This window comes from Lonchura striata, chromosome 15 (genome assembly GCF_050655825.1).
Source record: "Lonchura striata isolate lonStrDom1 chromosome 15, ASM5065582v1, whole genome shotgun sequence".
NCBI lineage: Eukaryota > Metazoa > Chordata > Aves > Passeriformes > Estrildidae > Lonchura > Lonchura striata.
The window spans coordinates 2863987-2888759 of NC_140717.1; the positions used below are offsets into that span (position 1 = coordinate 2863987).

Genomic DNA, 24773 nt, shown 5'->3' on the forward strand with positions numbered 1-24773 from the left:
CCCTGGAGTGCCATCCCAAGGGAGCCAGGCTCGAGTTCCGCTACACCGGCACCGGCATAGGGTCTGGGACAGGCGTGAGTCCGGAGCGGCACGGCACAGCACGGCTGCCGGTGCACGGTGCCGGGACAGGGCTGGGCACCGGGATATGGGAGCCGCAGGTCCGGCGGGGCGGCGCCGGGCCGTGTTGGCGGCGGCGGGGCGAGGCGGGGCGATAGGAGGCGGCGGGAAGCGGCGGAGCTGCGGCGCTGTTGGGAGCACGAACGGGAGCGGAGCGGAGCCGGGAAGGGAGGAAGCGGGGCGGGGCGGGAGCGCAGTCGAACCCAGCGCAGGGCCGCGCTGCCCCGGCCGTGCTTTGTTGTCTCGAGTCCCGGCCGCAGCAGCGCGGGCCCGACGGGCAGGATGTCCCAGGAGAACCTCCTCGGGATGGACGAGGGAGCGCTGCGGAAGCTGGTGAGTCCCCGGCTGCGCCGGGGCTCGGGGTACGCTCGCGGCGGTTCCGAGGGCGGATCATGCCTGGAGGTGCCTCGGCTCCTTGAACCCCCCCCGGGCCAGGGGCTGCTGTCTAAGGCGCGGGCAGAATGGGACCGGGCGGGCTTCGGGTCTGTCGCTCGGCCGAGGGATTTCAGAGCCATGTCTGGGAGCGGATGTAGCGCTGGAGACCCAGCGCTGATCCCAGGCAGCAGCACCTGGAGGGGCCCGCGCTGGCCCGGGTCGGGCTCCGGGCCGGGGTGAGCTCCAGCACGAGCTCTGGTGATTCCGAAAGCTCTGGCTCCCCTGCTCTGGCCGCTTTTGGCCCTTGGCTCGCAACCGCGCCTGGCCGTACCGCCTTTCCCGGCTCCATCTTCTCAGCCGGCGGATCCCGGGGAATCGTCCCCCGAGGCTGGCACAGTTCCCTGCTCCCCGCTCTCCCCTTGCGGGCTCCCGCGCTGCCGGGGCTGGCGCAGTGCCAGGCGCGCTTCCCGGGCTCTGCCCGAATGGCTTTGCATCCCACCCCCTCTTTCTGGAGCACCGGCCGGAACGCTGCCCCTGGAGCGAGAGCCGTGCGCTGCCGCGGCCGATGGGCTCTGGGGGACGAGGGCCTTCGTGTTCCGAACACGGGACACAAGATACTCAGCCAGGTCTGGTGTCCTGGGAAGCCCCTACAACTGCCCGGCTTTGGGCAGCCCCAGGGACCCCCAGCCCGGGGCTAGGGCTGTGCTGACTGCCCCGGGGCTTGAGCCGGGGTGGCCCGGGCACGAGATGGGCAATAGTCACAGCAGGAAGCTGAGTCAGCCAGGAAGGCAGGTCTGCTGGAACAGGAAAGAGTCGGGATGCCGGCGGGAAGTGAGGGCTGTGCAGCGGATCCCCGGTTGAGCCTTTGTCCTGCAACCATCAGGCAGCTCTGAGTGACGACACGCAGACCTGCCCGTGGTTCGAGCTGAGGAGCCCACTGGCTCCTCGTGGGGTGATGTCGGGGCCAGTGGATTATCCATCCAGAGGTATGGGGGTGGGTGGTCAGGGTGTCATCCCATCTTGACAGTGCTCCAGCTCTGCCATGTCCCATCTGAGGTCTCTGATCTGAAATGGAGCCTCAAGAGCAGTGGGTTTCTAGTGTCTGGCCAGCCCAGGAAGGTGGATCTCATCCTGCAGTGAGCACTGCTTCTATGGATGCTTTTTCTTTGACATGCTGAGGCTTTGCCTCCCCAAAGCACTGTGCTTGTGACCCACATTTCCCTGTGCTTTGTGGCACAGGCTGGGAAAAGCCTCATCTGAGCTGACGTGAGGCAGGGAAGGAATTCTTTTTCTTCTGGTTAGGTTTTTGGCTCCACTCAGCTGGAAGAGGATTAGTCCATATAAGGGAAAACTGCCTCTCCCACCACTTCCTCCCTTCTTCTCTGCTCTCCCCAGCTCTCCACTCTGCCTTGCTTCTCTTCATTTCTCCCAAGTGACACCTAGGCAGCAGCATCTGATGTCCCCAGGGAAATTGGAAGAAGGAGGCTGGGGGACTTGAGGTCCCTGCAGTCCCCTCACTCCTGTGCTGGCTGGGCTGGGAGCTGTCAGGAAGCCGCTGCCCTTGCAACTCCTGCCATAGGCATCCATATGATTCCTTCTCCAGCTGCCCACTGGTATCTCAGCCTCAGGGAGGCCAGTTGTGATGAACCAATGGTGCAGCATAAAGGTGACCAAGGGCTTAAAGAAGCTGGAGGAGGGAGCGGTGGGGGATGGGGTGGGTGCTACTGCAAGGTGGCCCTTAGGTGGATGTCCAGAAGCAAGAGATTGTTTGAGTGCTCACAGCTGTACTGAGCTCCGGGCTGAGGTCTGCCAGCTTTGGGCTGAGGAGTGCTTCCCTCTCTCAGCCCCTCCAGTTCTTAGTCTGGTTGATTAAGGAGGATATAAATACCTTTGGAGACAAAGGCAGGGCAGGCTTGAGCTAGGAAAGTTGCTGCCATGAGATCCCCTGTCACTGTCGAGGCAGGATGGGAATGAAGAGACTCTGACCAGATCAGAAGGCTGGTGAAAATGAAACTCCAATTTATTCAAAATACACTGATCTTTTATACATAGCTTTGTGAGGACCAATTCCGTTGGTTCTGAAGCAAAAACAACCCACAGCATTGGTGCAAAGTGCTTGATGCACAGTGATAGAACTTACCTATAAACAATGTGAAAAACAAGAGAGATAAAGAATTATTTACATTCTTTTCCAACTCTTTCCCAAGCATCTGCCTGGCTAGAAACTCCTGTTTCTCTCTTAGACTGAGTCTGAGTCCCACAATCCCCTTCCTCTTATACCCAGTAGCCTTTGGCAAATCGTCAATGGCCCTGAGAAGTGGCCACTGCATCCCTGCCATGTCCCTGTCATCCAGTGTCCTTCCTGCTTTCCTCTGCCCGGGGGGCAGCCATGCTCCCCATGGCTCTTTCCAAAGGTGACAGTGAAGCTTGGGGCTGTAGGAGGTGCTCAATGTGCCAGGCTCATCCGATGTCTCAAAGCAGTTTCCCCGTGGCCATGCTCCATCCTCCAAATTGCTGTGTGCTGCGGCACTCCAAAGAACCAGATGGATGCCAGGCTAATTGCAGCCCTCCTGGAGGAGCTGCCCACTGCATCAGGGCTCTGAGCACTGCTGTGTTGGGCACCAGTGGGGAAGCAGCCTATGGGTGCTGTGCCAGTGCCCTTTCACAAAGGCAGTCTGTGTGCTGAGGGGGGTGTTTTCTTGGAACCATTAATTTGCTGGCAGCTGGGCAGGGCCCATGGGACCCCGGCATGTGCCAATCCCTGAGCCTTCCTGTGCTCAGGAAGGGCAGGGTTGGGCCCCTTGGTCCCTTTGCAGCTGTTGTGGTTTCCGTCATGCTTACCCCTGCTACTGCTCATTTGCCAAAGCTGCTCATTTGCCTCATCCCAGCTCCCTGCTGATGTGGGCTTGGAATAAGGCATTTTCTCCTGTGGGGAGAAGCCTTTCAGGACCTGAGTGCAGGTCAAGTCCCAGCTGGAGCCTCCTGGGTAGGGCAGACCCGAGAGCTGGCAGGTGGGTGCCACACAGCACACACTGGTGCCAGCATGTTCCTGCACCAGGGCCTGCAGTGCTGGTGTCCCATTATGTCCTTTCCTGGCACTCACAACTTCTGCAGCTGCTGTGCACATGCCCCTTCTCCTCTCTCCCCACCTTCCCCACTGCCCTGACCCAGCTGCTGGGGCCAAGCCACTCACTGCCAGCAGCTTATTTAGGGAAGGGCCAAGGCCTTGGCCACCCAATATGCAGTTGAGGACTGTTTTCCTGTCCTCAGAGCCTTTGGATGGCTGCAGGAATAGTTGTCCTTACCACAAAGTTCTGCCTCCAGCCCCTCATTTTGAGCTGAACCAAATTCCACCACTTCCCAGCCCATTAATGCTGCCCTGTTTGCAGAGAGCCAGGTCTCCTGGCTGGCTGACATTGCTGCTGGACCATGCCTTTGTCCTGGTAGTAGTTGTCCCCACTGCAGTGGCATCCTTGGGATGCCGGCAGCCATCCAGGGTAGACTGAAAATGAGAGGCCCACACCCTCCACTGCTCTGGTAGTGCCATGGCTCATGCTCTTCCCAGCTGCTTCCCTGGCCTTGTGATGGCAGAGGTGCCTGCCCTGGATAAAAGCCCAGAGCGTGCTGCAGGTCTCAGCTCTAGTTGGGATGCTGGAAGGGATGGTACTGCCTGCTGGCCTAGTGGGCGCTGCTGAGGTGGGAAGGAAAGAGCACCCTGGCTCCAGGCAGCTCTCCCAGAGGTTATGTGTGTTTTTAGAGTTGGCTTGCCCTAGGAGTTGGTAGTCCTGGCCACTGGTATCTTCTCAGTTGGGGAAGGATAATGCTCCCTGTTGGGCTTTGTGACTGGCAAGGGTTGGAGGACCGCAGTTTTGGCTGCTGCTGGGGTGGCACATGGCATCTCTGTGCCTGCTCTGTGCTTGCTGGCTTCACTAAGATGGGAATTCCTTCCCATATCACCAAAGCAGAGAGGGCAAAGGGCAGTAGCTTCTCAGGAAAGATAGCTTCTCTGCAGAGAAGTCTGCATACAGGCAGTGGTGTGGGGACCCCCGTGTGGCTTAATTTAGGTCCAGTCAAGGGACTGACCCTGGATCCCTGCTGCAGCGGAACCCAGAGAGCCTGGCTGGGTGGCCTGTCAGTGGCCCATGGGACAGGAAGGGAAGGGACTGATGTGCTTGTCCTATGGCACAGCCATGGCTTCTCCCAGTGCAATGGAGCTTGATGCTGACAGCAGCTGCTGTTGGTCACTGGGTTTATTTTTGACAAGCTCCATGGGAAATCACCTCCTGGGTTCCTGATGTCAGGGCAGTGTTGATGTCCTACAGCAGGACAGTGTGAGGATAGCAGGGCCATGCCTGCCCTGGCTGACCTTTCACTGCAGATCTGGCTGCCTTCTGCCCCTTGAACATCAGGAGGTGTGTTCATAGCCCTCTGGAAAAACTCGAGCTGGTAGTGGGGCTGGGCTGTGACCTGATCTGGAAGAGGGGGAGCAGCTCTGCATGCCGATGCCAGGTGCTGGCCTTGGGTGGGCTGAGGAGCACCTGGAGTGCCTGTGAGATGTTCATGAGGGACATTTGTGGGGCAGTTGCGGCTGTACTTCCCACACATAAAGGGTTGGACTTGGATTTAGGACAGATCCCACTCATGGATTTGGTTCCAAGAGCCGCCTACCATCTGCTAGCAGTGAATGAGGGTGGGGAGGGCTGCAGGGTGGACAAGATGAGTCCTAGGTGGGATGCTGGAGTCCTTTCACCCAGTGCCCCCTGGGGAACATGGGATGAGAAGAGAATGAGCTCTCCTGTCCCTTCGCTGCTGGAGGAGCTGGCATGGGTAGGAGGACTCATTCCAGAGCTGGTGGTACTGGGAGGGGCAGAGCACCAATCCTTGCAGACAGCAGGACCACTGGTGGGCGTTCATTTTCCATGCTCATCACTTTGACCTTTACATGCCCGGAGGTCTCAGTGCTACAATGACAGCCCCTCCTCACCATGGCTGATTCCAGCATCCTGCCTCAGGGGAGCTATGCCCACCTCCCGCAGGGCCTGGCAGTGCCGGGCAGCATGCACTGGGCACGTGGGTGCCACACACAGACAGCGCCTTTGTCCAGAGTGTGGGCAGCTCATGGCAGTGTGGCAGAGGGCAGCACCAGGGCCGAGATGAGGGCTCAGTGGCCAGAGCCAGTGCTGAGCCCTGCCTTGTGCACCCAGCTGGAGGCCACACTGGACCTGGCTGAGCGGCGCCGCATCCGCTCGGCTATCCGGGAACTGCAGCGGCAGGAGTTGGAGCGGGACGAGGAGACGTTGGCATCCAAGCGCTTCCGCCCAGAACGCAGCAGCCACCGACAGGACAACAAGGAGAACTGGCCACAGTGAGTCCTGTTGTGAGCTGGGGTGTCATTCCCTGCCTCTGCCCTGGGACATTGGGGCTGTGGTACCTGGCCCCACTATGGTTGTGACAGATTTGAGTGAACGTGAGGGTGGGAACAGCCTGGCACAGAGCAGCTTGGTGCATGGTGGGGCTTCTTGCCTGGATCTGCCACCTGCCCACAAGGGGACTTTGCTCGCAAGCACCCATGACAGCCCCCAGATGGCCACCCCTCTCACCCTGCTCAGGTCCCAGCGCCTGGAAGAGCAGCAGCAGGCAGCCCTGGCTGCCTTGTCTGAGCAGCTTGAAGCTATCACCAGTGTGGAGGAACTGACAAAACTGGTGAGTGACTGTGTGCCAGGGCAGACCATTTGCTGGGGTGGAACTTGTGGTGGGGCTGATCATGGGTCACCCTGTGCTGGGGCTTTCCTGGGTCCTTTCCTCTTATAGCTGCGGGCAGCGGGTGAGTATGAGGAGCGCAAGCTGATCCGAGCTGCCATCCGTAAGCTGCGGGCTGAGGAGATTGAAGGTGAGGCACCATTCCCTTGTTCTGGGGGGGAAGTCCCGGAAAGTGTGAGATGTGGGCAGCTCCTTCCTGAAAACCATCTTTGCTCCCACCCAGCCGCGACCCTGGCTGGGAATGTGCAGAGCAGCCGAAGGGATGACAGCAAGCCCCGCACTGTGCCTGGGGAAATTAAAATTGTCCAGAGGGACAATGCTGAAACACCAGCCCTTACTGGGAGTGAAGAAAGCTGTGTTGAAGGCAGCACCAAACCTCCAGACACAGACAAGAGCGGGGAGAGCAGCCAGCAGGATGATGCAGAGCCAGCACTGGCTGGGCCAGAGGAGAGTGGATATGAGGATGCTGTGGAGCAGGCCCCTGCCCAGGAGCCCAAAGGCTCAGCGGTGAGTATGTAGAGCACTGCAGGGGGTGGAACTGTTCAAGATTTCACCCTTTCCTGTGCCAGCCTGTCTGGAGCACAGAGCCCTGGGCAAGTTGTACTTGCCTGTCCATAGGTGAGGCTGGAGTCTTTGGGGACAGGGAAACACAGCTGGGCTGTGCCAGTGTGGCCCCAGCAGTGGTGAGCTGGGGCTGGGTCTTCAGGCCAGGGTGCCCCTTGAGCTTCTCCCAAGGATGCTACCTGGTGGGGATCCGGGAGCCCCTTGGTGCAGCTGGTACACCCATCTCTGCTCCAGTTCTTGGGGATGGGGCTCTTTGGAGGCAACAGCTATTCATCTCTCCTGCAGCAGTTCCCTTGCGTGGGTAGAAACCTCGATTCCCTGTCCCCCTTCTCATGATGGTTGTTCCTCACAGCCTTCGAGGGGCCAGGGCTCATTCTGGAGTGAAGCTGCTGGGAGCTTTCTCGATGGGGGAGGGATAAGCTGGTGGGCAGAACTGGAAGGAATGAACACAAACTGGGGTTTTCGGTGCAGCAAGGGTGACACTGCAGAGACTCTGTGGTGGTAGGAGACCTCTGCATCCAACCCTGTGGGGTTGTCCTTTGAGGGTGAGAAGAGGAGAAGCAATGGGTGTACTCACAGCCAGGAAAGAAGGTGTGGGTTCTCCCATCTGCCTCTGTCCAGTCCTGCTTCTTCCTCCACCTGCCCCAGAGCTGTAGCAGGAGATTGCCAAAGGGATGTGGCCTTGTTCCACCTTTCAGCACTGTCTGCCTCCTCATCTGGATGTGCTGGCATGCTGCCCCCAAGCCCTGGCTGGGCTGAGACATCACTGAGCAGCTGAGAGGGCTGTTCTGCTTGATCTGGCTGATTTCGATCTGGCCATTTCCATTCTTGGGTTTGAGGCCTGGCTCTCCTATGCCCCCTCAGGGTATGGGCCCCTCTTCACCTCCCCCTGCCCTAGAGTCATGGGGCTGCTAGAGGCACTGGCACAGCCAGGACTGGCACCTTGTTCCCTACCTGATACTAGGACATCCTAGGCCTGCTCAGACTTATGTCAGAGACAGATCTGTCACCTGTGTGTGGTCCTATGTCCAGAATATTTCATCATTTGCCAAGCAGAGCTGCAGGTGCTACGGACAAGGACAGGGTAATGTAAAACTGGATGTTCCCTGCATCATGGAGCCCTAGAGTGCCTGGGCTGCAGGCATGGGGGAGGTTTGGTGTCCCCCTTCACTAGACACTGTCTCCTGCCCTGCCCACAGGATGCAGCAGGGTGTGGGGACACTTGTCCCCCTGTGAGCCTCTTGTGACTCCTGTGCTTGTCAATTCCCAGCAGCATGCAGGCAGGGACCTGGATAGCATGGGAAGAGTCCACAGCCTATGCATCCCTGGCTAGAATGGGCCATGGTGGCCCAGTGAGAGACTGGAGCAGGGCTGGTTCTACTCCCCCCAGGCCCCCAGGCGAGAGGATGTGGTGGAGGAGGAGCATGTCCCAGCTGGGATGCAGGAGCTGTGCAGCCAGCAGGCAGGAGACCCTCAGAAACCCAGTGCTCAGGGTGAGTCCCCACAAATGTCCGTGGCAGAATCCTATGTGGGTTGTGTGCCTGGGGCCAGAGCTGTGCCTGGCCAGATGCAGGACGATGGAGAGCAATACTATCTCACAAAGGTGGGCAGGGTAACCGGGTGCCTGGAGGGGCTGCAGGGTCCATTGCAGGCAACTGCAGGCTCCCTGAACAGTCTCTTTTCATCCACAGCTGTGGTTTCAGGGACCCTCATGCTCCTGGAGCTGCAGCCAGCCTCAGAGCCCAGTCCAGAGCCTGAGGATGGTGGTGAGGACCTGCAGCAGGGTCTGCCCCTGGGGCAGCCCCCAGCAGCCTGGAAAGAAGGGAACCTGGGCAGCCCTGCCAGCGCCCCAGAGCCCAGTGTGGCACAAAGCCCCAGAGGGGAGCAACTCACCCTGGGCCAGCCCAGTGCTGGCAGCCAGGTACAAAACTGGCGGCAGCTGCCGCTGCCCTCCTTGCCCAGGGCTGGCAGTCTGTGGGTGAAGCTAATTTGATGGGTGTACTGCATGTAACCCCCAGCTGAGTGCTCTGCCCCTCTACTCCCACAGCTTCATGTTGGGGTGCACTGCCAGGTGCTGGGGCCAGGTGGGAGACACGCAAGGCCATCAGTGGGTAAGTGTAGCCCTGAGGGGGGGGGGTGACAGGAGAGCTGTGGCCCCTTGCCAGCTGGGCGGTGCCACCCCAAAGCCCCCCCACTCCCCTGTCCTGCAGCATCCCAGGCAGCCCTGGGGACATGACTCCAGCCCACGTGTGCTGGGCCAGGAATGTGAGTGCAGGACACGGCCAGGTCAAAGGCCACCCCTAGCTGGGGGCCAATTGCTGCCTAGCCAAGTGGTGGCAATGCCCACCCCAGCCAGGGAACTGGGTGCCAGGCAGGCTGTTTACTGGGGCTCCCACTCTGGCTGGGTTACTGCAGGGCCATGAAAGGGAATCGGTGCCAGTAGCAAACCCTGGCCTTTTGCATTCTTTGTCCCAATAAGGCTGGGAGCTGTGCATGGCTGGCTCTGACCACCCCCACCCTGGGCCCAGCACCCTGCAGGGCCTCCCCACAGTCCTGAGAGATTCCAGTGGACAGCAGTTGCCCTCTTCATACTGTTAGGAAAACCATCCCTGTGGATGTGCCGAGAGGAAATGGGGAAAAACCAAAAAGCAGCTCTCTGCTTCAAGGGTCAGGGGTGCTGCCCTGACAGGCGGAGGTTGCTGTCCTTCTGAGGAGCCCCTGGAGGCTGCTGGCTCCTGGGAAGGAAGAAGCCCTGGGAAGATGCTAGGGGTGGTGGGTTGCAGCATGGCACAGCCCTGGGGTAGAGGCAAGTGTGCAGGCTGTGACCCCCCGGCCTCACAAGGGGCTCAAACCTGGATTCTGAGAAGCTGAGCCCCCTCCCTCCATGGGCACCAATGACTCCAGCCCAAGGGCAGAGCCCTTTCTGCAGCCTTGAAGGCTAAGCTACCTGGGCCCTTCAACACTCCAGAGGTGATGGTGTGCCAGTGCCTGGTGAGGACAAGCGTGATCCCAACCTTTCAACACAGATCCCAGGGACCCCCACTGCACTGCTGGGCACAGAGCCTACCCTCTGCAGTGTGGTTTTGCATTGCAAGACAGCCCATGGCTGGGGTGCAGGGCAGCCAAAAAGTTCTGATGGATTTTGGCACTAAATTCTGGGGAGTGTGGAGTGATGAGGAGGGAGACTGCAGGGTGCTGTGCTGGGGTGGGGGGATGCCAGAAGCACCTGTGCAGTGCTCACCCTCTGCCCGCTTTGTGTCATTTCTTCCCTGACCTGTCTCTTTCCAAGCATCAGTGCCCACCCAGGGAGACACAGGGACCCCGGCTCGCCTGAATACTCACCGGTGGGAGCTGGTGCCCTCCTCTCCTTGCCTGGCTGGCCCCACGGGTAAGATCCTAGGGGTCGCTGCCTCCATTCTCTGCTTCCCGGTGGTGGGATGTCCCCGGTGGAACCTGGGCAGGTGTGGAGCTCCACAGTGCTGGGATGGCGCAGGATGCTGCTGGCTGCCCACCTGCCCTTTTGCTTCCTGCCCAGAATCCCTCCCTCCCTCCCTTCCTATCCATGTGCACGAGCATCCGGCACCAGTGGGGGGAGGGAGCAGAGGCTTTGAGGGGCTGCAGCCACCCTGGGAAATGCTGGCTGTGCGATGGGATCTCTGGGGGACAGCGGTACCTCCCGTGAGCACGTGAGGGATTGCATGCACGGTCAGGCACTCCGGGGGCTTTGTGCGTCGTGTGGGCAGCCGAGGGGGTGCTGTATGCACAGTGTGGCATCCCGGGGCGGGGCCGGCACGCATCGCAGGGGGCACCCCAGGGTGGGGGGCAGCGTGTATGGGGCACCGCGGGGCGCCGCACGCACGGTGCGGGGCCAGGTCCCGGCGGGGACGCGCGCGGCGGCCGCAGCCCGGTAACCCCGCGCCCGTCCCCGCAGCGCCGCGCCCCGCGGGACCCGCGCCCTCCCCCGCCGCCGGCTCGGTGCGGGAGCGCGCGCAGCGGTTCGGGCCCGCGGGGGCGGGCGGCGCGGGGGGGCGGGCCGGGGCCGGGGCCGGGGCCGCCCAATGGCAACGGGGGCCCCGCACGGCCCCGCCGCCGCCCGCTCAAAACGCGCGGGGCAGCGGCGGCGCAGAGCAGCGTCCGGCCCCGCGCCCCGTCGGCTCCCGCCTCGACGCCATGAAGACCTTCTTCACCATCGAGATCAAGGATGGGCGCGCGCAGCCCCTGGCGCCCCGCATCACGGCCACCCCTGGCAGCCAGCGGGCAGGTGGGCACTGATGGGGTACGGGGTGTGCAGGACAGGTGGCATCTGTCATGAGGCTTCACACTGTAGGGGTGATGGGCATGGGCCTCATGCAGGGAGGTGGGACTGGGAAAGGTGTGGATCTCTCAGGAAGGTGAGCACCACAGGGGAGTGGACATCCACCAGGCTGTAAGCCCTACAGGACTGTGCTCCTAATACGACAATGCGCACAGCTGGGCAGTGGAGCAGGTGGGTGCCAGTAGGCTGTCGGGCACTGACATTTGGTGGGCACAAATGGGTAGGTGAAGGCAGGCAGGCTGAGCCAGGCCAGTTGGGTGCTGATCGGCAGCAGGGATATTTGAGTGCTGCCAGAAGAACAAAGCATGCGTGGTAGCCCTCATCCTTTGGCATACACTCTTATCCTGCTTGGGGCATCTAAGTTCGGGGAGATCATCTGGCCCTGCAGCCTGTCCCCAGCTCCAATGTCTTACTGTGTTTATGTTTGTGGTCATTCTTCAATCCCTGCCCTACCCCATGCTCTCCCCGCTGACCTGCTGGTTCAGGGGAGCCCACGCCATCCTGCTCTGTCCCATCCCACTGCTGCACCATGTCTGTTCCAGCCCAGCCCCAGCCCTGCTTGCCCGCAGATGTGGCTGGCTCGGGATGTTCCTGTGGCCATCCCTCTCACTGGGGGGTCTTGGCTCCAGCTGAAACACTGCAAAAAGTGCCCTTCCTTGGGGAGGATGATAAGCCAGGGCAGTGAGGGGTCTCTTGCTTGCCCCAAAGCACCTTTCCCTGTGCCACAGTTCAGTGCTCACTGCCAGGGCAGGATGTGTGGGGGAGGCAGATAGCCCAGCCAGAGCCACTCCCCAGCTGTGGGGCTGAGCCTGTGGGCTGGATCAGACCCTACATGCCTCTTGCTCCCCTTGCAGAGGTGACTCTGGATCTGCGGAGCACCCCCATCCGTATCACCACCGTCCCTAGCAGCGTCAGCAGCATCTGCAACATCAGCAGTGTCAGCAGCAATGTCACCAAGGTGAGTGCTCAGGGGGTCTGTGGGGCTGTGTCCCACCTGGCCATTGCCTGGCAGCTCCAAGGGCTTGGGGTGGGGAGCAGGGACCAAGGAATTAGTGTAGGCAGCATGCTCCAGAGGCTCTGTCTTGTTTTGGTTGGTGCTTTTGATAGGGTTTTTTTCATCAAGAGACCCTGGACTTTGTGTGTGGTTGCACAGCCCCAAGTGAGCCTCCTGCACTCTGGACTGTGCCACCATGTACTCAGACACTTGGGGAGGTGGGCAGATGGGGACAAGGAATATTAGTGGGTCTCCCTTTGTTTTAAACACCTTTAAGGGTGGCAGCAACTCAGGGAAAAACCCATTGCCAACCACCCCCCCTCTGTTTTTCCTTGTGGGGATGGACCTTGGCCATGTATCTGGGGAGCCTGCCTTGGAGGGGGGCTACTCCTCAAAGGTGTCTAAAGCACCCTGGAGCTGTGAGTTGGGGTCTTTCATGTTTCTGCTATGCCATCCTGAGTGGAGAGTGCCCAAAGCCCAAGCCTGCTTAGGAGGGATTCTTGGGTGCAACTGGAGAAAAAAACCTGAAAAAAAAACCCTCTGCAGTGTCTTTGCGGGGAGAGCAGGCTGTGGCCATCCTGGGCTGGGTGCATACAGGAGACAGCCTTTCAAGTGCTTTAATCTGCTCCTGCCCATCTAGGGTAATGCAAGGCGCCCGTGTGCCGCCTTGGCAGGAGCCAGGATGTCAAACGTGGCTCTGTTTCACTCATGGCCCTGTGCACGCCTGGCTGCCTCTGCAGGAATAGCACTGTGGGAGGCCTGTGTCACTGCCAGTAGCTGTGGTACCACCTGTGGCCTGGGGCATACTGGTTGCTGTGGTACCACTGGCTTCATCCCATCCTCAGCCCAGCCCTCACCAGCATGAGGCAAAGCAGTGCCCACAGGTGCTGCCCACACCTGCCAGCAGGTCCTGCCTGTAAGCAGCTGGCTGCGGTGGGGTGACTTCCCTGTGCTAATGTGCTTGGGCCTGCTTGGCCTGAGCACTTGTCAGCTCTTATTAAAGTATTAGTGGGTCTGTCTGGTGAGGTGGGGGACCTGAGACCTGCTGGCTGCCTGGCAGGGGATGCAACCTCCAGCTATGCTCCTGGTTAGCAGTGAGGAGGAGGAGGATGAGGCAGTGGTGCTGGCAGCCCTGCCAGGTAGGGCTTGGTTGGAGGACCAGCAGGCTGTAGGGACCTGCAGGCAGCAGCCGCAGCGGCATGTCTTCTCATTGGTGGGGTGCTGCCTGTACCTATGCAGGGACCTGCTCCCCCTGGGGCAGGCATTGGGGAGCACAGGGGTATGAAGACCTAAAATCCAAGCTGTGACCAAGGCCTTTGTACCAATGCCAGCCTGGGGCTGGAGATGTTGTGTTGTGGGTGATGCTGGCCCAGAGTGGGAAGGCACTTGGACAGAAGAACACAGCAGTGGTTGGCTTTTTCATTCACCCAGCGCTGCAGTGGTCAGGGCTGGTCCCCACCACTTTGTCCTACAGCCCCCAGGCTGGTATCTGGCCCTAGAAGCCTTCAGGGGTGGGGGGGCCACTTGCAGGACTCCCCTTGCTGAGCCACCTGGTCCCATAGCCGAATGTGCTGCCAAGTCTGGCGCCTGGCTCAGCACCCCTGCACGGGACCCCCGGCTGCTGGGACCAGAATAGCCCACAGGCAGGGAGCAGGCCAGCCTCCAGCCGGGGGGGGGGTGCCTGGGCCCCTATAAAGGGCAGCAGGACAGATGAGCAGGGCTCACCACAGCGCCTGCATTGCCACCATGCCAGGGCTCAGCTTGGAGGGGCTGGCGCAGACTAGGGTGGCTGAGCTGGCAGAGCTGCGGCAGGAGCTGGTGGCATTCCGGGAGGCAGCAGAGGGGCAACTGGAGCGGGCTCTGCAGCAAGTGCAGGCGCTGGTGCAGGCACTGCAGACATTGGAACAGGAGCACCTGGAGTTGCGGGCAGAGCTGGGGCGCCTGGGCCGCCATCTCGATCTGCTGGCGCCAGGGCTGCAGGCACCCCCCAGGGAGGACATCAGCACCCTCTTTCTGGAAGCACAGGACCCTTGCACCCACTTAGAGGGCACTGAGGAGCCCAGTGACCCTGTGGCCCATCCACCCACTTTCTCCAGTACGCGCCAGCAGTCGATCCTGCATCTCTCTCGAAGCAACAGCAGCGTGAGTGTGGGCAGCCCTGCTCCATGACTGGGGGAAGGGAGGGGGTCACCAGCCCCCAGGGCTCTTGGGGGTATCTGTAGCCCTGGCACAAGGCATGACTGTGACAGTGGTGCACAGGGACATGGCACTGTGGGGATCTGCCACTCCTTGGGCTCACTGTGGCGGGGCTGTGCACCCACCTGTTTTGCATTCCCAGTGTGCCAGGTGGGAGGCCACAGGCAGTAGTCTTGCCCCACCACAGCATCAGGCACAGGTGGTGGATGGGCGCATGTAGCCAGTGTCAACTCCTGCTGTGGCTTTGCCATGGATCAGTTTACCATGTCAGAGGATGCAGGATGGGGCCAGGTGTGTGCATGGCTCCTCTGGCCCCGCTCTGTCATCCCTGGTGCCTCTCTGCCCTATTCTGGGCCTGGCCCACTGCCTGCTATGCATTGCTGGGGGGTTGTGCTGAAAGGGATTTGGCATCCTGACTGTGCTTGGGCCGAACTGGCCTAGATCCTGGCAGGGATGTGGAGGAAGGCTCTTGATCTCTTGTACAAGCTCTTCTCTACACTAAGTCCCTTAATTCCATGGAAATCCCTGTGCTCTAATGGTGTGCACTGGCCTTGCCAGCACCTTGCTCACTGCTGGGTAACAGCCACTGCCAGTCCAAAGCCCTGGGCAACTCCTGCCTGCTGGGGGACCCAGCTGCCTTCTACCAGGGAGCAGGGAGGATCTAGAGATATTATGGCAGCCAGACTGAAAGGAAGAGAGGGACTGCTGGACCTTCCTGGGGCATGGGGTGCTGCAGATTGTTATGTTCCCCTGCCTGCCTTGGGCGCTGCAGATGCTTGTGGCATCCCACCAGCTGAGAGCACTTATGCCCCATGTGGCACCACCATCCTCTCCAGGGTTCTCACTGCCTGTAGCACTGGGCAGGTGTCAGGGTGATGTCTGGGCCTGGACCCTGCAAAGAGGTGGGGGCATGGCCAAGCTGGCAGGGGGTCTCAGCCGCAGTGATGTCCTTGCAGATGGAGCCAGAGATGGTGGAGCAGCAGCAGGCACCAAGGCGAGAACCAGAGCTGCCCAACGGGATGGAGAAGGTGCAAGTGAGGGAGGTGGAGAGAAGGAGCAAGCTGAATGTCGAGGAGCTGAGCAAGATTGAGGATGAGGATGTTCTGGATAAGATGGTACTTCTTTCTCTGGTTCGGGCTCCTGCAGAAGGTAAAGAGACCTCAAGTTGATGGCAGAAGACTAATGATGACTTCACCTCCTGCAGTTGGATCGGACAACAGACTTTGAGGAGCGACGGCTGATTCGAAATGCCATGCGGGAGCTGCGCCAGCGCAAGCGAGGTACTCAGGGATGGTGATCTCTGCTGGGGTCAGAGAGGTGTTGGTGGCAATATAGGGCATTGAAATGTGGCTGTCCAGCTGCGGAGAAGCAGTAGGAGGGTGTGTGCTGGTTCCTCTATTGCCCCCCTGGCTTTGCAAGGCCAAAGACATCATCCTTCCCACAAACCAGTTATGGGCCAGCAGCAGCTGCAGGACCCCTGCTGCGGCAGGACCCATGGGGCCCACCTCACTTCCCTGATGATACTTGTGTTTGCAGACCAGCGGGAGAAGGAGCGGGACCAGCGGCTGCAGGAGGCTAGAAGCCAATCTGTGACAGGAAGGGCTGGCCATGCCACAGAGACCACCACCACACAGAGCACTCAGTCAGCCGATGGCTCGGCATGCAGCACTGTCACCAAGACTGAGCGTCTTGTCCAGTCTAGTATGGGCTGGGCTGGGTGGGGAGGGGGTGGTGTGCCAGCCCTTTTGGGGCTTTGCAGAATCCTTCCCAGTGCTCCTCCCCCACAGCTCCTTTGCCATTCACTGCTTGTCCTGAGTCTGGCTAGACTGTCCTGGGAGCAGGACAGTTTTTCAGAGCTGAGTCTCTGGCTTGTCCAGAGCCTGGCTGGGGATAATTAAGGGTTCTGCTCTAGTCACTTCCCTCTGAATCCCCAACCCTGTCAGGGTGGCAGGGCCTCATCTGCACCTTCACCCTGTATCTTGTCTCCTATATCCCTGCTCTCCCAGTTCCTGGATGGCTCAAGCTGAGTGGCTGCAGGGGCTGAGAGATGTCCCAGCTCCCTGCTGCTTTGCACTTGCCTCTTTGTTCTCTGCCTGGGGGGCACATGCCCTCTGTCCTCCCTCTGCCTGCCATGTCCATGTTTCTACCACCTGGGACATTTCCCTGTTGCACAGCGTGGGTGTGAATGTGCTTGGCAGCAGCAGATGTCTGTAGGTACTGCTCCTTCCAGCCCAGTGGTTCCTGTTGCTTTGTCCCTGCAGGTGATGGCACCAAGACCTCTCGTACTACAACCATGGAGTCAAGTTATGTGAAGAGATCAGACAGTAAGAGTTTTTCTTGCCCTTTCCCCCTAGAATCCTCAGGGTGTAACCCTGGGGCATCGCTGCTGCTGAACTGTCACTGCCCTGGTGCAGGCAGAGTTCTGCCTTCCTGGCACAACTGCCCTCAGCTCCTGCCCAGGGCCTCTTTCCTTCCTTTCTCTCTGCAGATGGCAACAGGACTTTTGTTCAAACCAAATCATCCTACAGCTCCTCATCCAAAAAGACAGGCAGGTGAGCAGATGTGCCTGTGAGGAAAGCCCCACATGGTCCCTGTCCCTCATCTGCTTGCACAAACCCTCAACCCAGCTTGCAGTGTCCCCACGCAAATGTGACCCCAAAGCCTGCTGCTCCTTGAGGTACATCCATTGTGTTCAGAGGTTCTCATGGGTCCTTCCTTGGCCACAGAGATACGTCTGCCAGCTAAGGACCTTAAGAGCCACCTCTCTTCTATCCCAGGGACATGGAGGTCTCCAGAGCTCCAGGGCTGGCTATGGGCTGAGACCACGGCTTGCCCTCCTCTGGGCTGCCCACAACCCCTTTAGCATTGCCTGTCTCTCTCCCAGCATTTTTGACCGTGAAGATGAGAGTGCTTCTCGGCAGAGCAGCCTGGCCGCACTGGAGCGGCGTCAGGCGGAGAAGAAGAAGGAACTGATGAAGGCTCAGAGTCTGCCCAAAACATCGGCCTCACAGGCACGCAAAGCTATGATGGAGAAGCTGCAGAAGGAGGGTGGGAGGTGAGGCTGGGCCTAGGGCAGGCTGGCCAGGCCAGTAACTCCTGCACAAATAACAACACCCTGGAGCTATGGATAACACCCCATGTCTCCTGCCACAGTTCAAACCCTGCAGCACCACAGACTGCCGTGCAGCGCTCCTCCAGCTTTGGCGTGCCTAATGCCAACAGTATCAAGCAGATGTTGCTGGACTGGTGCAGAGCCAAGACCCGGGGCTATGAGGTGGGTGCCACATCCTCTTCCTGTCCCAAGGCCAGTCACTCTGGCCCTTGGTAACTTTGTTGCTCTCTCAGCACGTGGACATCCAGAACTTCTCATCCAGCTGGAGTGATGGCATGGCCTTCTGTGCCTTGGTCCACAATTTCTTCCCTGATGCATTTGACTACAGTAAGCTGACGCCTCAGAACCGCCGCCAAAACTTCGAGGTGGCCTTCTCTTCTGCAGAGTACGTACCTCTCTTGCCATCATATGGACTTGGGATGGCTTGGAGCAGCTTGGGGTGGCTCTCCTGCTCGCTGCTGGGCTGAGGGGGGACACATGGAGGTGATGGTGCTGAAGGTGGGTGCCTGTAGGTGTCATTCCCCCATGCAATGCTACAAGGTTAGGTGCTGTGGGGGCAAACAGCAGCTGTATGGGTAGAGTCACAAGAGGCCAGTGTATCCCAGTCTGGTGTGGCAAGGGTAGGTATGGGGGTCTGGGTTCCTGGATGTGGGGCAAAGCACCCACAGGCAGAGCAGCAGTCCCATGAGCCCACCTGGCTTCAGGCAGTACTTTCCATCCTGGGGTACCAGGTGTGGGACTGCAGCCTGTGGGGGGAGAGGGTTTGCCTATGCCAGGTTCCTCCTTTCACAGTTGTAGGGGCTCAAACACCATTGCACCTTCTCCAGTCTCTTCCCTTCCACTTTTGCTTCTGGTTTTCCTGGGTGCTGAGAGGTGGGAGTGCGCCTAGCTGGAGGGCTGGCAGACAGCCCCTCTCTCTTTCTTTCTGTCTCTCTCCCACCCACCCACTCTTCTCCTCCAGCACCCTGCCAGGGGGCAGGGCTGGGTGTGGAGGTTCCATCCTGCTGATGTCCAAGGTGGCAGGGTGAGATGGGGACTCCCACAAGCTCCCAGGGTGCCATGGTGCTGTTTCGTGGAGCGAGAAATGGGCTGTGGGCCTGGGTCTTGGCACTCCTGTTAATGGATTTTTTGCCTTAATTGGGAAACTGGTGTGTGGACTTGAGAGAGCCATCGATCTCTCCGGCCTGGAAGCCAGGTGGCCTCTCGTCCTTCCTCCTCCAGCAGCTCTTGTGAGCGTCCTTTCCTGAGCTTCCTGCACCAGGGCTGTGCCGTGTGGTTCCAAGTGGAGCTGGGCAGGAGGGCTGGGCTTGGCCCCACCCCCTCCTCCCAGCGGGTCTATATAGGAGCTGTATAGAGCGCCGCTCCACTCTGGAACCCGCTCCCCGAGCACCTGGCACACCAGAACACCTCACTCATCCTCCTACTCCTCCCCCTCTTCCGTCTGTCTTTCCCTCTGAACTTCACGCCTCTCCACGCCACTCACATGCCCCTCTCCCCCTTGCTTGTGCCCCCCAGTTTCACTGAATGGCCTTGGCATGGGGTGCCTGGAGCCCTCCTGCCCCTGCATTTGTGCATCCCCAGAGCATGCCAGAGCGGAGCAGCTGCCAGTGGGATGGGAACTGCACTGATCTGTGTCTCTCTTGTTTTCTCTTCCTCCCCTCCCTGACTGGGCTGCGGTCACTGGCTTGCCCCTCTCTCTCCCTGCACCCAGGAAGCACGCGGACTGTCCACAGTTGCTGGACGTGGAGGACATGGTCCGGATGCGCGAGCCAGATTGGAAGTGTGTGTACACATACATTCAGGAATTCTATCGCTGCCTGGTCCAGAAGGGGCTGGTAAAAACCAAAAAGTCGTAGCCCCTTGTCAGCCCCCCCCAGGACCAATGGTGAGAACCTTCCCCTCCAAGTACCTGCCCATGTGCCCACCACCACCAGGGCTCGGTAGGGAACTGACTGCCTCAGCTGTGGAAGAGGCTGGGGGATGCTGATGGGTGAGGGGCAAGTCCTGGCGGTGCCAGACAAGACCCAGCAGAAGATAGGCACAGACAGCTGGCTGGGCTCCAGCCTTCTGGAATAGCACCTCTGGGGGTTTGGGCAGGGGGACTATGTCACCCTGGAGCGCTGTTTGCTCTCCAGCTGTGGGGAGGGCAGTAGTTAGAACAGAGCCCTGCCCCCATGGCTGAGTCTGACCCAGGGGTCAGCTGCTGGGGATGCCACTCAAGGTGTTCTGAATGGTGCTGCCTGAGTGTGGGCGGCCCCCAGGATGCTGTAGCATCACTGCTTCCACTTGCCTCATTGCCCTGCCCCAGGGTGCATGCCCAGCTCCAAGATGCTGCCTGCTCATATATGGGCAGAAGCAGGAGCATGGAAAGTGTGACTCAAGGTTCAGGTCCTGCCTCATCTTGCAGTGTTTGTGCCTGTCTCAGGACATCCTGGCTGGTGCTAGAGCTGTGGCTCCCCTGGCTCTGCACAGTGCTGGCACACCAGGGCCCAAACAATGGCTTTATAAGGGCAGAGTCACTCTGTGTGCACTGCCATTGCTCCGCAACTACCCCCCGAGCCAGGCTGGCAGTGGCAAGGGCTTTCCCAAGGCCCCAAGCATCATTCCCCACCATCCCCACAGTGGCCAAATCATGAGGTGGGGCTGGTGCCAGCCAAGCTGTGGGCTTGGAGCCCACGGAGCAGGCAGCAGAGACCTAATGCAATGGCTGGGGCTATGGGACCCAGAGTGGGGGCCTCTCCTGGGCCCTGGTGCTCCCCAGGGGCTGGAACTGGCTGGAGTCACTCCTTGAGGTGGGGCTGTTCTAGGGGGCCAACATGTGCACTGCGGCTATTGCAGGAGGGGACAGGGGAGGTACAGGGCATGGGGCTTGAGGGTGGTGTTGTGGTGGGTGGCAAGCATAGGGTTCAGACCCTCCTGGTGTACCCTGTCTTTGGGGGCAGAGCCTTGCCTTGGGAGATCCTGCTTGTGCATCCAGATCCTTGGGGCAGAACCTTGAGCAGCCGGGGCCAAAGCACCTGAACTGGCCATGGCAGCAGCACGTGCTGCCAGTTTGTGTCAGCACTGCTCCTAGTGCCAATGCAGCCCTTGCTCCAGCTGCAGCAGCAGCCTGAAGAGGGAACAGTACCAGGTAGGGGTGCAAAGCCTGGGCAGGGCCAGGAAGATTGGCTACAGTGGTAGGGTTGCTTCTGTGCCCCCCACCCCTTCTCTCCCAGTAGAAAGGAGAGGACAAGAGGTGACCAGATCCCCTCCATATCCTTCCTCCTTGTCATCATGACTCCTAATCATGTTGTCAGTCCCTTCAAATGCCCAGGGAGCCCCAGCTTGGGGAGGAATATGGCCCAGGGAACTGGATAGGTGGCAAGGCAGAGTGGGCTGCCCCACCAAAAGTTCAGCAGCAGAGCCCCAAGACTACTATGGGGATGGGGACACAACCACAGCTAATCTGCCAGGGTGCCACAAGGCTGGTAGCTCCTGGAGCTGGGTCCTGCATGGACCCCTGCACTCTGGTGGGGCAGGGAGAGGAGAAGATAGGCCAAGCTGAGTGAGCTGAGGCAGGGCAGTGCCTACTCCAGCAGTAGGGTGTGCTGGGCCTGGTGCAGGTAGGCCCTATGCTCTAGTCCAGGACAAGGGAGGAAGCCAGGTTGGCAGGAATTTGAGGAAGGCAAAAGAGCAGGGCCAGAGTTTGAGGCAGGAGTAAGGGGCAGCACAAAACCAAGACCCGCCCCCTGCTTTCCCTGAACCACTTGGTAGGGTTTGAAGCAGGGGCACAGCAGACACCTGCAGCCAGGCTGGGCTTTCCCTAGAGACCATGAGCATCAACTGGAAGAGCAAGAGGAGGAGGGTGGGCACAGTTTTAGGAGGGGATGACTGCCAGCACCAAGAAGTGGGATGGAGAGCGTCTGAAGAGCCAGGGGTGCAGACAGCTAGGCAACCCCTTCCCTGGGGCAGGCACCTCCCAGGGCAGACAGCACATACTCCTGTGTCAGGAGCAGAAGGGCTGTGGGTACCAGGGTGGGGTGGGCGGTGTGTGAAAGGAGCTCAGCAGGTCTGAGGGCAGCAGTGCCCACGCCAGCAGGCCCTGGGCAGTGTGGGGTGCCCATTCCAGCCCCCACATGGGGTAGCCTGCTTGAGGCCATGCTGAAGGCTTCATCTCTGCAGGACGCTGGTGGACTGCGTGCCGCTGGTGGAGGTTGAAGACATGATGATCATGGGCAAGAAGCCTGACGCCAAGTGCGTCTTCACCTACGTGCAGTCCCTCTATAACCACCTGCGTCGCCACGAGTTGCGCATGCGGCAGAAAGAGTGCTAGAGCCTGCCTTTCCCACCCCCACTGCTGCCCTCGCCCCACAGCTGCCTGCGGGCAAGGGAGCTGCTTGCCTGGGAGGGTCTGGGGGGCCATGGGTCTGGCACTGGGGACATGAGAACTCTTCCACCAGGCCACCCCCACACATCTGCCTTGGCAGAGCTGCTTCTGTCTTGACCAGCTGTGGGCAGAGCCAGGTGGGCACTGCTGGGGATGCTCCCACCTTGGCTTGCCCCCCTTGATCCAGCCTTTTAAGTTATTTGTTCTCCAGGAATTAATTGCCCTGCAGGTACCATCCCTGTGTCCCTGAGGTGGCACAGGCACAGCTGTGGGGCCACGTCACGGGTCTGTGACTGAGCAGGGCTGTGCAGTCCAGCCAGGATCACGGGTACATCCTGCAGGCAGCGCCTCAGTGGTTCCCTTGGCCCCCTGCAAGGAAGCCTCTCTGCCCACTGCAGGCCCTGCTTGGTGTCACCTCCCTGGGGACAGCTCTACAACCATGCCAACTCCCTGCTTCCCACCTCCACGTGCATCTGAGGCACTACCACATTAGGGGCACCTGTGGGCTGGGGAGGGGGGTAGCACAAGGGGTCCCAGGGGAGTGCAAGGTGAACAGACCAAGCTGGGACAACTGCCCCCACTCTCCTCCAGCTCAGGCCACCCATGTGCTCAGCGCTACTCGCCCCTCTGTCACATCTCTACACCCGCGCTGACATATACCAACACCAGCCAGATAATAAAGGTTAATCTAGGGCAATGCCTCTGGCTCAGGTCCTTCTGCCAGTAGCATATTGCACACCACAGTGCTTGGAGAACCCTGGCAGTCCAGCTGCTGCAGGCTCCCTGCAACACAACTGTTTACCCAGCCTGGAGGGACACTGGGGCATGTACTGCTCCTCACGTCATTGATGATGTCCATAGCTGAGCCACCCTGACCAGGGTTCACTGCCCCCTGTTGTCCCAGGCCTGGCACAGAGCAAAGATCCCACGTGGCCAGCAAGGCTGTAGTCAAGTGCAGCTCTGCCCCACTGCCTTCCCTAGCTGAGGGCCACATGTCCCCACTGGGCCAGTGCAGCCATGGGGCTTTGGTTCAACACTGCAGGACTCACTCGTGGGCTCATGCCCATCCTCCTGCACTCTGTGAGAACAGCTCATCCATGCTATGGTGCCCACCACCCTCGCCCCTCTATCATGCTGGGGAGGGGTGGCACAGGAACAGCACAGTTGGTCTATAGGTTGGTATGTGGCTCACCAGCAATGACTATGATTGTGCCATCCTCTCCTGCTTCTGTGAGAAACTCTGGGGACCCAGCTGTGCTTGGAACAGAGCAGTTTGGGATGTACACCACCGAGCTCCCTCTGAAGAGATGACACAGTGCAGATGACTGCAAAATAAAAGCTTTACTAGGAGCTGGATATGACATAAACCCTGCTGGGGAGGGTAAAGCCCCCTTTTTGGGGCAGCTCTCCCACCTTTGGGACTCAGCACATCTACCCTTAGCACCTGGCACTTTCTGCTGAGGGTTTCATCCTGTCCCATGCAGGCAGGATACTGCTGCCCAGTCTATGCACAGCAAGAGATTGAAGGAATGCTCCTCCTTCTGACTGGCCAAGGATAATGGGCTCCAAGGACAGGAGGGCATCAACCAGTACACAAACAAGACTGAGGGGAGAAAACTTTGCCACCCTGTGACATCATGTCCAGCTGCCATAACGCCCTTATTCCCTACACTGGGGACTGGCTGCAGGACCCTGTCCTAAGGGTGGCACTCCTTGCTAGAGGTCTGGGTGTTCTTCCTTGTCATATTTGGGTGGGGTCTTGACATCAGCAGTGGGTGCTTGGGGATGCAGCAGTATTGGCAGAGACTTGGCAGGGGCAAACTGGAACTCCTCTGGCACAGGGGCATCAGGTGTCTCCTTGCGGTAGAAGCCCAACTCCTGCACCAGCTGGTTGATCTCTTCCCGGGTCATGTCGCTCAGGGGAATTCTCTGCACCCAGACAGGGGCTGTAGACTGGCACCTATGGGGCACTAACCACCCCAGGCCCTGTGGCAGCAGGTGCCACACTGCCCACTCACCTCTAACTCTTCATACCGGAGGCTGAGGAGCACAAGCTCAGGGTCAGCACCAGGCAGGTGTTTCATCTCCAGGTTATGGCTGGGCAATGTGTCAAGGACTGGGCAGCACTGATAAGCCCATGTAACCCTTATCCCATCCCATCCCATCCTTCATCATATCCCCTTCTGTCCTCCGTCATATCCCATTCCTGTCTATCCTGTACCATCCTCCATCCCAGCCCATCTTCTCTCATATCCCACTGCCTTCCATCCCATCTGTTCTGTCCTCCATCCCATCCTTCATTGCATATCATCCTATCCTTCATTACATTCCCCAACTACCCATTCTCCACTCCTCACCAAACACTGTCCTTCATTCCTCAAAAAGCCCCATCCTCCCTCAGCCCATCCACTCCCATGCTTCATTCCTTTGCATCCTGTCCCTCACCGATCCCATCTCGTTGCCCACCCATCCCATCCCATCCCATCCAGTCCCGTCCCGTCCCACTGAGACCCCAGCGCTGCAGCCGCTGCCGGCGGGTACTACAACGGGATGTCCTGGGTGACGAACGCCTTCACCTGCGGAGAGCGGCCGGTCGGGCCTGGCTGAGCGTTGGGAAGCCCCGACCCCCCGCCCCGCCCCGGCCCCAGCACGTACCTCCCTGAGGCGGTTCAGCCGTCACCCGCCGCAGCTCTGCGGGAGAGGACACGCGTCACGCACCAGCGGGCACCGGCTCCGCCCGGCGCGCCCCGCGCTCCCCGCCCGCGCTCACCTCCACCTTGCCGCGGGCCAGGTCCCGCAGCACGGTCTGGCGGAGCCGGGGGTGCTCCGAGCCGCTGCCCGCCACCAGCGCCGCCGTCAGCACCAGCCACAGCCCCGGCCCCGGCCCCGGCCCCGGCGGCACCGCCCGCATCGCTCCCGCCGCTGCCACGTCCGGCGCGGAACGGGCGCGGCCGCCGCACCGCGCATGCGCGGC

At 60.0% G+C, this 24773-nt stretch overlaps 2 protein-coding genes across 8 annotated transcripts; one reads left to right on the forward strand and one right to left on the reverse strand.

Moving 5' to 3' along the window:
• The first annotated feature begins 232 nt into the window (after positions 1–232).
• SMTN (smoothelin) lies at positions 233–22496 on the forward strand. Of its 6 annotated transcripts, XM_085592830.1 has the most exons (22): positions 234–450; positions 5697–5857; positions 6102–6195; positions 6304–6382; positions 6476–6759; positions 8207–8309; positions 8508–8737; positions 8864–8927; positions 10106–10204; positions 10748–11077; positions 11986–12089; positions 14151–14267; positions 15278–15436; positions 15526–15601; positions 15858–16022; positions 16583–16645; positions 16810–16873; positions 17206–17376; positions 17475–17595; positions 17667–17818; positions 19145–19318; positions 21595–22496. In XM_085592830.1, the coding sequence occupies exons 1-21, from the start codon at positions 400–402 to the stop codon at positions 19287–19289; spliced, it is 2832 nt and encodes a 943-aa protein (XP_085448956.1). In that variant the 5' UTR covers positions 234–399; the 3' UTR covers positions 19290–19318; positions 21595–22496. The 6 variants fall into 6 exon arrangements, with proteins under 6 accessions (XP_085448955.1, XP_085448956.1, XP_085448959.1 ...); XM_085592829.1 differs by lacking the exon at positions 19145–19318 and having other exon boundaries at positions 233–450; XM_085592832.1 differs by lacking the exon at positions 14151–14267 and having other exon boundaries at positions 239–450.
• Positions 17761–24773, reverse strand: SELENOM (selenoprotein M). 2 transcript variants are annotated; one of them, XM_085592845.1, is made up of 6 exons: positions 24570–24773; positions 24455–24490; positions 24341–24375; positions 23818–23896; positions 22992–23124; positions 17761–17896 (listed from the first exon to the last, which is right to left on the reverse strand). In XM_085592845.1, exons 1-6 carry the CDS (start codon positions 24708–24710, stop codon positions 17838–17840), a joined length of 483 nt encoding a protein of 160 aa, XP_085448971.1. In that variant the 5' UTR covers positions 24711–24773; the 3' UTR covers positions 17761–17837. The 2 variants fall into 2 exon arrangements, with proteins under 2 accessions (XP_085448971.1, XP_021392446.3); XM_021536771.4 differs by lacking the exon at positions 17761–17896 and having other exon boundaries at positions 23122–23728; positions 24570–24758.